This window comes from Balaenoptera physalus (assembly GCF_965194825.1).
Source record: "Balaenoptera physalus genome assembly, chromosome: 12".
Classification (NCBI taxonomy): Eukaryota; Metazoa; Chordata; class Mammalia; order Artiodactyla; family Balaenopteridae; genus Balaenoptera; species Balaenoptera physalus.
In genome coordinates this window covers 65,292,820-65,308,137 of record NC_138897.1, presented here as the reverse complement: position 1 = coordinate 65,308,137, position 15,318 = coordinate 65,292,820, and the positions used below count along the sequence as shown (strand labels likewise).

At 41.2% G+C, this 15,318-nt stretch overlaps 1 protein-coding gene across 6 annotated transcripts in view; it reads right to left on the bottom strand.

Moving 5' to 3' along the window:
- PTPRM (protein tyrosine phosphatase receptor type M) overlaps positions 1–15,318 on the bottom strand; it is a 745,633-nt gene that overhangs the window by 431,843 nt on the left and 298,472 nt on the right. For all 6 annotated transcript variants that reach the window (XM_082418591.1, XM_082418592.1, XM_082418587.1 and 3 more), the window contains exon 5: positions 12,146–12,261. In XM_082418591.1, the coding sequence (XP_082274717.1) occupies positions 12,146–12,261 (116 nt within the window). The remainder of the gene's footprint in view (positions 1–12,145; positions 12,262–15,318) is intronic.

Genomic DNA, 15,318 nt, shown 5'->3' with positions numbered 1-15,318 from the left:
AAAAGGACAAAAATATCAAGTATCAATACCACCTTCCCTTTACGATTTATATACCAGGATACCCAAATGGTTGATAATGGGAGAGCGTTTTTCTTTTTAGAAGTATTCTAGTGACTAAACAAAGAAGGACTGAGAATGGGACCGTTCTGCAACCCTGAATGAATTAATGACCCTAGGAATGATCATCAGTGGCTGATAACTTCACAAAAGGAGACATAATTTGCAAGAAACACAGCAGTCAGAAGGACACGTTAAATGACACTACTGTAGGGCAATAAGCAAAACTCAAAATATGGGAGGACTGTGAAGGACAAACCCACTTTCCACAACAATAACAACCATCACAAATGGAGGGAAATGAACAGGGAAGCCTAAAGATAAAAAGGACTTAAGAAACTCATCACCCAATTGCAAAGTGTGAACTTTACTGCAATCACAATCAAACAAACTGCTAAAAGAAATAAAGTTACAAGACAGCCAAGGATATACGAACACTGACTGTTTTTGCAGGGCATATACGGTGATTATTCTATTTTTTTTTTAAAGAGCTCTTATCTTTTAGAGCAGGGTTTTTTGTTTGTTTGTTTGTTTTTAATTTTATAGCTACTTTATTTATTTATTTATTTATTTATGGCTGTGTTGGGTCTTCGGTTCGTGCGAGGGCTTTCTCTAGTTGCGGCAAGTGGGGGCCACTCTTCATCGCGGTGCGTGGGCCTTTCACTATCGCGGCCCCTCCCGTTGCGGGGCACAGGCTCCAGACGCGCAGGCTCAGTAGTTGTGGCTCACGGGCCCAGCTGCTCCGTGGCATGTGGGATCTTCCCAGACCAGGGCTCGAACCCGTGTCCCCTGCATCAGCAGGCAGACTCTCAACCACTGCACCACCAGGGAAGCCCTAGAGCAGGGGTTTGAGGCTAGGTCCACCCTGCCACCTGTTTTGTACAGCTTGCAAGCTCAGAACGTTTTTTACATTTTTTAAATGATTGAAAAAAATCAAAAGAAGAATAGTGTTTTGTGACAATGAAAATGACATGAAAGTCAAATTTCAGTGTCCATACATAAAGCTGTATGGAAAACAGCCACATTCATCCATTTCTGTGTTGTCTGTGGCTGCTTTCCTGCTACAATGGCAGAGATGAAGAGCTATAACTAAGACGCTCTGCCCTACAAAATTTACTATCTGGCCCTTCGCAGAAAAAGTTTGCCAACTCCTGTTTTAGAGAACACTTACAAGTTACATGATATGATGACTAAGACTGCTTCAAAATCATCAGAGGGGGAGCAGGTGGACACACAGAGGATGTAACTGGTCACATATTGTTGGTTTTGAAGTCAGATGCTGGGTATATTGAGTTCATGACATCATTCTCTCTACCACTGTATACACTTATAATTTCTAGAATAAAAATAAAAATAGGACTTCGGGAGGAACATATACACACTACTATCTATAAAACAGATAACCAAAAAGGACTTACTGTGTAGCACAGAGAACTATATTCAGTATTTAAAAAGAAAAGAAAAAAGAAAAGAAAAAATACAAATAAAGAAAATCTAAGAAGCAATTAGAAGGAAATCTCTCGTTTTTGTATTTTTGAACAACTATTTTAACCATCATAATTTCCCCAGGAAAAATAGATGGTTTTGCTGCTGGCTTATAAATACTCCAAAGCTATAGGAATCAAAGAACCATTCTGTCCAGGTGTCATTCACCTTCTGCAAAAGCATGAAGTCACTATATGGTAAAGATCCCACCACAGTAGAAGAAAAAATGCAATTTGGGAAAGGGGAGCAATATGCCAGGGGTAGCAGTCCCAAGCTGTAGCAACATTTGAATAACTATTATAATAATCATACACCCAGACATGGAAAGTATATACTACACAATTCTTGAATGAAAGCAACCATCAGCTTCTAAACCTTCAGGATAAACAGAAACTCCATTAGTTTGTCACTTGTCCTTTGTGCTTAGTGGACATCACTTCTTATAACTGAAAAAACATAGTTTCCTTTTTTTTAAATAAATTATCTATCTATCTATCTATCTATCTATCTATCTATCTATCTATCTATCTATCTTTGGCTGTGTTGGGTCTTCGTTGCTGCGCGCGGGCTTTCTCTAGTTGCAGCGAACGGGGGCCACTCTTCGTTGCGGTGCGCGGGCTTCTCATTGAGGTGGCTTCTCTTGTTGCGGAGCACAGGCTCTAGGCATCCGGGCTTCCGTAGTTGTAGCACATGGGCTCAGTAGTCATGGCTCACGGGCTCTAGAGCGCAGGCTCAGTAGTTGTGGCGCACGGGCCCAGTTGCTCCGTGGCATGTGGGATCTTCCCAGACCAGGGCTCGAACCCGTGTCCCCTGCATTGGCAGGCAGATTCTCAACCACTGCGCCACCAGGGAAGTCCAAACATAATCTTCTTACACTTGGACAATAGCCAATTCCCTTTTCTTTGAACAAAGGGAATGAAGGGTGGCTTTTTTATACGTAGGAGAGATGCAGAAGAGAATAACGACCTGCTTTATGATTTCAAAGTTCATCCTCTATAGGAGCCACTTGACTGCCACCGTGTGCCTGTCTCAGCGGTCTCTGGCCTTATCCCAGACTGGGTCCCTCTAGGACTACAAGCGGCATGCTTTGTTTTCCATTCCATTTCTCTGGTCCTAAAGACATTTTTGAAATCAAAACCCATCAAAAATTGTCGTGTTTCTTCCCTCTCTCTTCTCTAGGTACATAATTCCAGATTACCGGACTGAAAATCTCCTAGAACTTTCAAAGTTACCTGAAGCAGATATGTTTACCTCCTAGCTAAAACATTTTCCATGTTTTCCCTTCCCCTTCCAAAAAGAAGAGACAGAAGAGGAAAAAACCAGAGATTCTAACAGTGTCCAAACTCTCCAGGACCCTCACTCCAAGGCCTGGATCACTAACAGGAGACAGAAGAGACAGTGTTTAGTATTCTCAGCCCTCAACCACGGGAATTCCAGAGCAGGGCTTTCTCCACCTTCCCTTCTCGTGACACAGCTGTGGATTCTTGGAAGCAAGAGAAACAAATGAACCTTTTGATGAATATGAGAAAAGAAACAGAACAAATGCTTTTACAGGAAGTGTGGTTGTTGGGTCCAAAGCAAGCAGTCCTTAAGGCTAGTAGTTGATGGCCTCTCTCTTCTGTCTTCCAAAATGAACCATCCTGACCTGCAGTTTTCACAGTACAATTTCACATCCTGGCCCAGAGGCCTTTAGATTGCAACGGAGGAGAACGGTCCAGCTGCTCCTGGTGCAGCCTCCTCAAAGCACCAGCTGTTTACACCTTTTTTTGACTGAGACAGGTAATATCACAGAGTAAAATTCATTAATTAATTTCTCTCAGAATCCCCTTAGATATGTCCTACTCTTTCATCCATGTAAAATAAATCTTTAACTTTAAATGAAGGTAATCCAAAATCATATAAGTTAAAAGATATGGTGTATGCTTTCAAGGCTGCTGGTGGTTTCAGGCTGAATGTTCAATAGTATATCATATATGTGGATATTTAACTGACTAAATAATGGATGTGATTTCAACCACTCAAAATTTTAAGGAGCCAGTGGTTCCTACAGCAACTGAAGATAGTCCTCTTTGTGTCTTCCTGGTATTTTCTTTTTAAAATTTATTTATTTTATTTACATTTATTTTTGGCTGCATTGGGTCTTCGTTGCTGTGCACGGGCTTTCTCTAGTTGTGGCGAGCAAGGGCTACTCTTTGTTGCGGTGCACGGGCTTCTCATTGTGGTGGCTTCTTTTGTTGTGGAGCATAGGCTCTGGGTGCGTGGGCTTCAGTAGTTGTGGCACACGGGCTCAGTAGTTGTGGCACACGGGCTCAGTAGTTGTGGCTCACAGGCTCAGTAGTTGTGGCACACGGGCTTAGTTGTTCCACAGTATGTGGGATCTTCCTGGACCAGGGCTCGAACCCGTGTCCCCAGCATTGGCAGGCGGATTCTTAACCACTGTGCCACAGTGGGAAGCCCCTGGTATTTTCTATGACAGTAAGTGATGTTAAATTTATGCTTTGAAATATAGGGTCTAAAAACACCCATGTTAGGCTTGATAAGGGAGCCATAATTTTACTCCTTTTCAAATCATTTTATGGCTTTTATGTATAATTACAAAATGGCTCTGATATACAGCTGTGATGTTTTTCCCACAGAATCTGTAAAGGAAACTAAAAACCACCAAGAAAGGTTGACCAAATATACACATTCCATAACACAGAAGCCAAGGCAATAGTACACACACATGAATAAAATTTTCATTTTAAATGTCAATAAAAGGTATCACTTAAATTACTACACGATGTTTATGAATCCATGAAGAAATGTTTGGGTCTTTCTGCTATGCAAGAGGCATTACAGTTAAGGACATAGAGTCTAGACTTAGATGGCTTGGTTCAAAACCCAGACCTTGTTACTAGCAACGTGCAAATGGAAAAATCACTGAAACTTCCTGAGGCCCATTTTCTTCTTCCATAAATGGGCACATAAAAGAGTTCTCCTTGGGATCAGTTAAGGGAAAAAATGGCTAAACACACCCTAGCAGAGTACTCAGCAAACAGTGGGACTCAGCAAAAGGAGTTATAATTATTTTATTTCAAACACATATGTTGAAGCTAGTAATGTAAATATTATTAATACAATGTACATATTCATTCATGAACCAAATTATACAGGTCAGAGGAGCTATGAGAATCATTTTAAGTTACCAAAATCTCAGGATTTTCCTTTTTTTCTCAAAAAGGTCTAAAATTATCTGAGCTCAGAAAAGAAATGTGAGAAACTTATTAGACTGGTGGAAATGCCTTTTTCACCATTGTATAGGTCATACCCAGTTAAGAGGAATGATATAGCAAACTCTCAGTAGAAAACAATACCGCTAGGCCAGTAATTAAAAAAAGAAAATTAATCCCAAGTGAATATTATCTTTCAAAGAGCAAGCTTCCCAAATTAAAAGCTCATATTGAATTATATTCCATACCAAAAAAATGAGTGGGTGGGGTTATTCATCAATTACTATGACACAGGTCTGCTGTCATGGTGAGAACTCAAGAGGACCAGCTTTATTAGACCTATACTTCTATTACCATTTACTGAGGTCCAATGGCAAGAAATTTTTTTTGAAGGGGGAATTAAAGAACAAAAATTTACAACAGAGAATTAAAAAAGCCTAGGGAAAGGTTACAAGAAATGAAGGAAAAGTGATGATGTATTGATCACATTTTCTTCTAAAATTATTCAAACTCTGCATGATACTTGCTGTATATTCTGAAACAGCAGAAAAGACACGACCAGATTCTATCCATCCCTCTTCTCATCAAAGACCATTCCTCTGAAGATGAACCATAGACCTAAAATAAGCATTCCAAAAAGACAGAGTTTGTGCCTGTTTTCCTGGTCCAACTATGCGCCTTTGGGACTCACCTGCAGGAGACACCTGGTCGTTCAGGCATCTGTAAGCCAAGAGCCATGAGCAGGTTTACTGAAGATTTGTTATGTGACAGGTACCCTTCTAGGTGCTGGGTTGCACCAGCGTTTTTAAGAGCGTACTTCAGAGTAATGCCATCTGATTTCCTTTTCTATTTCTGTGAATTGATGCACGTTATGAAGTCATTTTAAAATGCTACTCTGGTACCTTACTTCAAATAAACACCAAGGGATGTTTGCTCAAAGAAAACAACTCAAATTATATTGTGCTATAATGGTTCCAAAGTTAATGCAGATATTTTCATAGTAAATCTGAGAATATTTGGTTAAAAGGCTAATATGTGAAATACAAGGTCACTCAGTGAAGAAAAATGTCCAAGTGACAAAATTTACTAATTTATAAATAAGCAAAAATATTTGTACATATAATTGACTTTCACTAGCAGAATGGAATTATCTATAATAAATATAATAATTGGATAGATGACTGTGTTAAAGTTCTCTACCTCTTCTGAGCTGGTTTTCTCATTAATAAAATGAGGAATTTAATTTGAAGATTGTTCCAAATTCAGAAGTTACATAATTTTGTGATTCTAAAAAGTGAGCCATTTAAAAATGACGGGGCCTCTAAGATCTGTTGAGAGAAAAGTATGATTTTCCAGCTTTCCTTTACCAGCTTCTATTCACCCAACACGCACGTGTCAATCCCGGGTTTTATCAAAGCCTCCAACCGTCTACCTTTGAAAAGGCACCTCCACTGCCTCCTTGCTTTCTGCCATTTGTCCTGGGGGCCGAAGCACCTTCATTTCCACCCACTTCTGAGTTTGATGTGGTAGCTGAGTGCTGTAGATTAAGTGTTTGCATGCCCGCCAAATTCATATGATGAGACCTGCTCCCCAATGTGATTGTACTGGAGGTGGGGCTTTTGGAAGGTAATTAGGTTTAGATGAGGTCGTGAGAGTGGAGCCCCCATGGCGGGATTAGGGCCCTTATAAGGGGATGAAGAGTCCAGAGGATGCAAGTGACGATGCAGCAAGAGGATGGCAGTGTGCAAACCGGGAGCTGGTCCTCTCCAAGAACATGCACGCTGGCCCCTGATCTTAGACTGCCAGCCTCCAGAACTGTGAGAAATAAATATTTGTTGTTTAAGCCCCTCAGTCTATGGCATTTTTGTTACAGTGGCCCGAGTTGACTAAGATATGGAGTAAAAAGAGTAAGGAATTGGACTTCCTGGTGGTGCAGTGGTTGATAATCCACCTGCTGATGCACGGGACACGGGTTCGAGCCCTGGTCTGGGAAGATCCCACATGCCGTGGAGCAACTAAGTCCATGAGCCACAACTACTGAGCCTGTGTTCTAGAGCCCGTGAGCCACAACTACTGAAGCTCGTGTGCCACAACTACTGAAGCCCATGCGCCTACAGCCCATGCTCCACAACAAGAGAAGCCACCGCAATGAGAAGCCCACACACCACAACGAAGAATAGCCCCTGCTGGCTGCAACTAGAGAAAGCCTGTGCGCAGCAACGAAGACCCAACGCAGCCAAAAATAAATAAATAAATAAGTAAATTTTATTTAAAAAAAAAAGAAAAGAGTAAGGAATGGAAGAGCCTCTACAATGTATCAAAAATGAATTAAAGGGCAGAAATTACAAAAGTGCCCCAAACTGGACCAGATGCAGAAGAGGGCAAAGTGGGCTGTATTCCCTGGAAAAGAATGTGCACACACCATCTTCAGATTTACCAGTGTCAATATCAGCTTTGGTGATTCACTGAAAAGCTGAAAGAGGCATTATAAATATTAATTCCCAAGAGAAACAAGCCTATGGCAGAAAATAAAATTTTAAATACTTCAGAAAGAACAATAGTAATTGTAATACAATAGTATGTGGCTTAAAGTGTCAATGACTATAAAAATGTGTAACTCAGAAACTGCCCATCAGCAAATAACATTTAAGTGTAAAAAAAGAACATCTAAAATTCTGTTTTCTCTTCTCAGTATCTTAAATATAAACATACTCTATGATATCTCAAAATGTAGGCTCCACAGTGACCAGAAAGTTGATAATACCAAGAAATACATGGTCCTGTTTTGGGTGCTTGAATTGTTTTATGAACACATTTCATTTGAGTGTCTCCCATGGTTACAGCCCAGTTGGACGCAAAGATCACCATATCTGATAGCACATAGCAAGTATCCTCAGCAGATTCAATGCACATCAGTTTTTTACTAAGTAAAAATAGTTTGATAGATGCTGTCTTCCTCCTGCACACTGTCTCGAAGGTCTTTTACGTACTTTGCAGCTACAATAATGGAGGTTCATGAGCTGTGTTTTATTTCCTTGTTCTGTATTCTAGAAAGACCGATTCCACGTTGACAATAACCTGTGTGGCCCATGGATGAGCTGGAGAAAATGGAAGCAGATGGGACACATCTGCTAACCATAAACATTTCTTCATTAGTATCATCCTCAGATTTATGTGTGTTATGTGTTTGTGAAAGACTCTGACATTGATCATATTTAATCTATATTTTTAAACAATCAAACCACTGGCCATTTTTCATAGACGTGGATCAAGATGTACATGTAATACAGATGGACTTTTTTTTTTTTTTTTTGTCAAGCTGCCTCCTGGATGTAAATTATGTAATGTCAGTTACATCCAAATCATTCTAACAAAGTAGTAAGTGCATATTACCTATTCACCTAGCTCAGGATAGGAGAAGCCAGCACAGCAGAGTGGAATTAATCAGTGGTGAAGTAAAAGTGAAAAAACAGGGGTGTGCTATTCCCAGCTATGCCATTTACCTTTTTGAACCTCACCAATCCTGCACCTCAAAAGCCTCATCTATAAAAAAGAAGTACAAGGGCTTCCCTGGTGGCGCAGTGGTTGAGAGTCTGCCTGCCAATGCAGGGGACATGGGTTCGAGCCCTGGTCTGGGAAGATCCCACATGCCGCGGAACAACTAGGCCCGTGAGCCACAACTACTGAGCCTGCGCATCTGGAGCCTGTGCTCCGCAACAAGAGAGGCCGCGATAGTGAGAGGCCCGCGCACCGCGATGAAGGGTAGCCCCCGCTTGCCGCAACTAGAGAAGGCCCTCGCACAGAAACAGAGACCCAACACAGCCATAAATAAATAAATAAATAAATATTAAAAAAAAAAAAAGAGTACAAAACCGTGGACTACACCATGAAACTCCACAAAGTACCTACAGTAGGACTCAAAAGATTATAATGCAAATGACTGTAAATGATCACACTGCACAGTATCAATGTTCTCCCAATAAAGGATGTATTATTTATTTCTAAATCTTGACTTACTATTGGGAAGATTCAAATGATAGAAAAACCTAAACATTTTTTTCATTCAGTTTTCTGCCTGAATCTTAGAATTATTTTGAGGATCCAAGGGAGTTCAGATGCAGGAAGGCATTTTTGAAAGTGTTAGAACATTCAGGTAGGAAGGAAGAAAAGTCCGTATTCATACCTCCAAGACCAGAGAGGCCTGGTCTAGTTTTCCAGGTCTGCTTCTCCGCACAACTTGTAAAGAATTGCCTGAAGCAAAGGGCCAGGGCACAGGCAAGAGAGCAGGAGGACGCTGTGAAACCCATCCCCTGCCACAAATCCCGACGGCTGCCGGAAACCATCTCACACAACACAGGTTAACAGAAGCCATCCTTGCAAGCGAAAGACACTTGTCTTATTTCATCAGCTGCTAACGAAATAAACATCTGCCCCCAAAATGCCTATCCAAACAGAGGAGATAAATTATTGAACACTAAAACTATTCTAACATCACAAAGACTCACAAACCACACAGCAGCCTGAGTCCAGGACAAACTCGGTGTCACTTAGAATTTCAAAGTCATGCCAGTTCTGTCTTACCCTCATTCCCTTCTTGACACGACCCTTCTCGAAAGCTGCAGGACAATATGCAGGTCATTGATGATAAGAAGGGCAAGAGAAGACGGGGTAATTGGCAAAGAGAGGCATTAATGGATTGATTGGAAAACAATTTATCAACACTATGATTAAATTTAATAGAATGAAACAAGACAGACCTGGTAGGTGGGAAACTTATCATGAGAGTCAGATCGAGGCTACCCCAGATCAATTAAATCAGAATCCGGTGTAGACCACACTTTTTTTTAACTCTCCATGTGATTCTATAGTGGAATCAGGATTGGGAATTCTGCATTTAGACCTAATGCAGAATCTAATTCTGCAATTAGACCCTTTTTGCACACTGATAGCTAGCTTTCTCCCTACAGCATGATGGATTCTCTAAAACAAAGTCTCCCACTTCCTAAGAGGAAGGAGTTAAAGATCCCAACCCCAAGGAAGTGCTCAAGTGTAAGCAGGACCCTCCCAAGGCCAGGATATTTACAAAAACGAAAAAGGAAACTGTATTTTCAACTTGCCTGTAAGTTCCTGGGAATGTCTAAGACTGTTGAGACAAAAGCTTAGACTTTTTATTGTAGTCTCTCAAATAACATTAAAACAAATATCAGGGACAAAAAAAATGCTTTCCATGAAAAATTAAGATTTCTGGAGATAAATCAAAGATGACGAGGGTAGTTCCATTTTTTCATTATTTATTTTTAAAAATTTTGGCGGGGTATTTTCATTTTTAAAAGGAAGGTAAGGCATTGTGAAAAATGCCAATTAAAAACGTCTGTCTCATCAATTACCATACATACATACGTAGCCAAACTTGATCAAATTTAATACGAAACAACCACTAACTAAAAAAAGAATTCTCAAGCTCTAACATCAAGAAGCTAAAATAACTGGGACGTGGGATAAAAAAAAATTTGAATACCAAAGACCAGGGTCAAGTACATTTTTCACATGCTGCAAAAAGCTCTTAAAGTAGTGATTACAAAATTTTTAGAGCGAAGGAAACAGTAAAGATAAATTTAGACCTAGGGATTGTCATACTGATTGAAGTAAGTCAGAGAGAGAAAGACAAATATCATATGATATCGCTAATACGTGGAATCTAAAAAAATTGTACAAATGAACTTATTTACGAAACAGAAGTAGAGTTGTAGCTGTAGAAATCTTACGGTTACCAAGGGGGAAATGGGGGGGAGGGATAAACTGGGAGATTGGGATTGACATATACGCACTACTATATATAAAATAGATAACCAACAAGGACCTACTGTATAGCACAGGGAACTCTACTCAATACTCTGTAATGACCTATATGGGAAAAGAATCTAAAAAAGAGTGGATATATGTATATGAATAACTGAATCACTTTGCTGTACAACTGAAACTAACACAACATTGTAAATCAACTACACACCAATACAAGCTAATTAAAAAAATAAAAGCACTTGGAAAAACAGAAAAAAAAGATGAATTTGGTACATACCATTTCAGTCCTCTGCACACATTCCTCTCTCCCGGCCTGGGGACTCTCTCATGGGGACAGTAGGATATGAGAAATGAGAGTGACATCAGGGAAGAAGGTGGAGGGTTGTGTGCAGAGGACCCCAAAGCATTTAAGAAGCCTCCTTCAGAATGTATTCGCCATTTGTCAACACATTGCTGAGTAATCTTGGGATAGCACATTTGGCTGTTTTTCATTTCCTCCAGAAATGGAGGAAGAAGAAAAGTGACCACTGACTTCAGCTGTGATAATTAAAAGGAATATGGGATTTAAAAAGAATAGAGTGTCAGGCAAATGTGACACATGACAATCATTACTACACGGCAGAAGGAGACACATGATCGGTGGAGGGTGACATATACCAAGGAAAATTCGGCACCCATGGAACAGAGCCCAAGTGCAACAGAACGGACGCAGAGAAGGGTTAGAACATAAGGCAGCTCAGTCGCAAACTAAAATAAGTAAATAACCAACCAAACCAAAACAAAACCCACAATAGAATCTGTAAGGAAAGGGGGGTAAAATCAACACGAGTCAAGGTGGAGAACAAGCAGCCTATAGATCAATGCGCGACAAGAAGCAATAAGAATAAAATTGGAGAATTCTATGGGGGAAACCAAACCCAGAGTCTAAAGAAGTGGGGGGCATGCTGGTTAGGGGGGACAGGTCACGTACTCCCGCTCATTTGGTCAGAATTCCTGAAACCCTTGATCTGTCCATGAAACTATTGGCCGTGCAAAATACAGATGGTGGAGTTTGAAAGACAATAAAACGAGACACACAAGTTATGATGACCCTAAAAAAAGTCTGCTTAAATGCTCAAAGGTAAAAGGTGTGCTATTAATTTATAAGTTTAGGCTTATTGCTGCGGAAATGAAAATTACAAAAAGGCCTATAAACTTGTGTGTGTGTGTGTGTGTGTGTGCACGTGTGCGTGTGATTCTTTGGGTTTTTCTCCAGAGGAAGAGTGGGGGAAAGGTACTGTATTTTGGACTCCAACATACTGCTCCAAAAGTAATTTGGTAACCAGATCTTCCACATGAGATGGCTAAGCAGAAGCAAAAGGAAAAAACAGAAATTCACAACAGGGTTTGTGAAAAACAACACTGAGCTTGTCTAGAACTCTTTGTAATCTGGCTACTTACTGCGGAAGAAGGAAAAGAACTGGGGAAACTGCTCAGAGCATCCATCTCCCGTAGGGGCCTGACACTGACCCGACCTCTGGGGCCCTCCCCAGGGGACACGCACTCTGCCCGCTGGCCTCTCTCCGAACCGTGAAAGTGAGTTACCGTACCTGTAACCAGAGCCTGTCGCCGGCCACAGTCCTGCCGATGGCACTGCACTGGAAGGCGGCAAACTGGCCCGCGTTGACCTCCACATTCTGAATCCGCAGGAAGTGAGGCGTTCTGGCTGCACAAACAGAAAGAATTAAACAGGTTAAAAGTGGAGATCTGAACTCATAGGTGCCTTTTTGAATCTCTCTGCAATTTCCGGCCTTTCCCTTTTGTTTACCTTTGAAGGAAAGAATGCCTTTGCTTCTAAGAGCTTTAAAGATTTCATGGGACTTCCCTGGTGGCGCAGTGGTTGAGAGTCTGCCTGCCAATGCAGGGGACACGGGTTCGAGCCCTGGTCTGGGAAGATCCCACATGCCATGGAGCAACTGGGCCCGTGAGCCACAATTACTGAGCCTGCGCGTCTGGAGCCTGTGCTCCGCAACAAGAGAGGCCGCTATAGTGAGAGGCCCGCGCACCGCGATGAGGAGTGGCCCCCGCTTGCCGCAACTGGAGGAAGCCCTCGCACAGAAACAAAGACCCAACACAGCCAAAAATAAGTAAATAAATAAAAGATTACTATTTAAAAAAAAAAAAAAATTAAAAAAAAAAATTTAAAAAAAAAAAAAAAAAAAAAAAGATTTCATTAGGATTGTAAAAGAGATTCTGGAAGGCTCTGGTGTGTTCTGCAACAGCCGGGCATTCTGGGATAGAACCAGGACGAAAGAAGATACTTTATTGTCCCTGCTGTGCAAATAATCATAGCTCAGCAGCCTTCTTGTAATAACAGACCTGTATTAATAAAGATTATACTGAGGCCTAATTGATGTTGTGAACAAAAACATATTAGATATTTATACTAGCAACATGAAAAGAACAGTAAGAAGTGAAATGCTGCTGCCAAGGAAACTCTGTAAGCCAAGTACAGAGCTGTGAGTAATATATATTTTAATACAACTCATTGGTATGCAGCATTACTCGTGCAATATTTCCCAGCTACCAAAAATACTATCCCTACAGATAGATTCTGTGAAATTACGTTGGGACTGCTACAGCACTGCGGTGTTGGCTGATCCTGATTTCCAATTCGAGAAGAAAGAATGATTCCAACTGCTAAACAGCATTAAGTCTCACAACATACATCGTCCATAGGGGACAGCTGTTTACATAAAGGATCACTCTGTCTGACCTGAGAAGCACAGACCCATTTCCACAGCACACCGAAAATGCGTGTCAGGACCTGGAGTGACAGGTCAGGAATGAAATTTTATGATAACTTCTACTTTTAGGACAACATTCTCTTATCAAAACAAGGATAGAGAGAGAGAGCAGCAAGAGGTGGGGTGGGGGGAGGTGAGGGAGTAGAAGAGAAGAAAATAGGATGCCAGTGTTTTCTGGGAGGGATGGATAAACCTGGATGACAGCTAGAAGCCTCCCCCAGTGCCAACGTGTCTCTGGACCACATCTAGACACTTTCAAAGAATGGTACCCCACTCCTGGGCACCCAAAGATGATAAACACGCACTAACGTGATCCTGTAAAAAACGTAATTAGGAGTGGAAATGAATTACTAAAGAAAAATGCATTTTACTATCAGTAACACAGAGGAAACCCCCATTACTAATTTGGAGGCCACCAATAATTCAGACAATGCGTTCATGATGCCTGGCATGCAAAATGTCCTAAGTAACTTCTAAAAAACCAGTATAACTCTGGGTCATTGTTTCTAATACTATTATGTTAACTTAAAACCCTGTAAACTATTTCTCATTAACTTAATCAAATTCCCCTTGGTCAAGAATAACAGGATTCTATGGTTTTAAAGATCTGTGTAAAAAGTCCCTGCATCAAATTTCTCTTCTACGCACTGTTCCCAAGAAGCTGGAAGACCCACTGCTTTTAGAAAATGGAAAAAGGTAACATTCTTTTTGAGCATTTCAGGGGCCAGAAACTTTTCCATTGATGACTCACCCATGTTCTGTGAGGAAGGTATTTTTTCCATTTTACTTGTGGGTACTTGGCTACTAAGCGTCAGAGGCAGAGTGGAAACTTTGGTCTAGCCAGTTCCAAAGCTCAGGCTCTGCCCATCAGGCCACACTGCCTCGGCGAGCCTTGCAGCCCGGTGTCTGCCTTTCCCGTGCTCTCATCCCACCAGGTATGGCTTCCAGTCTGACTGCTGGAATTCCTGCTACTTTCAAGGACCTTCTCCAAAGCTTTTCCTTCCATAAAGCTTCCATGGATTCCCTTAGCTTGCTGTTAGACCCTTGAGATATCACACGTCCTCCGTCAGGACGTCTCACTGATGTTACCCTCTCCTGTCCATCTCGTGGCCTCCTAACTCTGCTTGCCTCTGGCTGCAGGTCACTATAACACAGTGGATCTCTAACACAGAGTGTTGGGTGTGTAGCCATCTTTCATGACAACTTGGGTTAAGGGGGTGTTATACCTGCGGCTGCTGGTCTGCAGTGTCACCGCACGTGGTCAAGCGCAGGGTCAGTTCGGAGCCTATGCTGAAGGGCTGTTAATTATTTTGAGTATCACCCTGGTGTATCCTCCCATAGTCAGCATTGTTAAAATACGTTTGACACAAATTGCTGAACTGCTTTCCTTAGCGCATATAACAATTGGCGTTTCTACCAGCAGAGTAGAAGAGTACTCTTTTTACCACCCCCTCAAAAATGCTAAGTGTTAATTTCTGTAATCTTTCTGGAGAATCTGATTAAATATATGTGCTCTGCTTCATCAGCTTACTTAACAATAATAAATAACGGGCATATCAGAATTGTCACTGGTTCTGCTATAGGTCTGTCCATCCATAGTAAGTCCGCCCTGGAAGGTTGTTTTCCTAAGGGCCCTGTTTCTAGCAATGGCTACTGAACCAAAGAGAAAGACATAGCAAAGCTCATTTATCAATACAATTTGCTAATTGCATTAGGAGTTCTATTAGAATATAACTTACATTTTTAATTTGGTGGTCAAAGATAGGATTGTGTGATAGTATTTCTTTACCCCCATCCTTATTAGGACATGCTGCCCAGAATGAGGGCTATCCCTTCTCCTTTAGAATGGATTTGATGTTCAATATGGTTTTCTCAAAGACACCAGGGCTTATTACTTGCATAGTGAGGTTAAGAGTCTAAGGAATTGATACCTCTGTTCAAATTGTATTTTGGGAGGGTTCTTCTCTGAACAGATT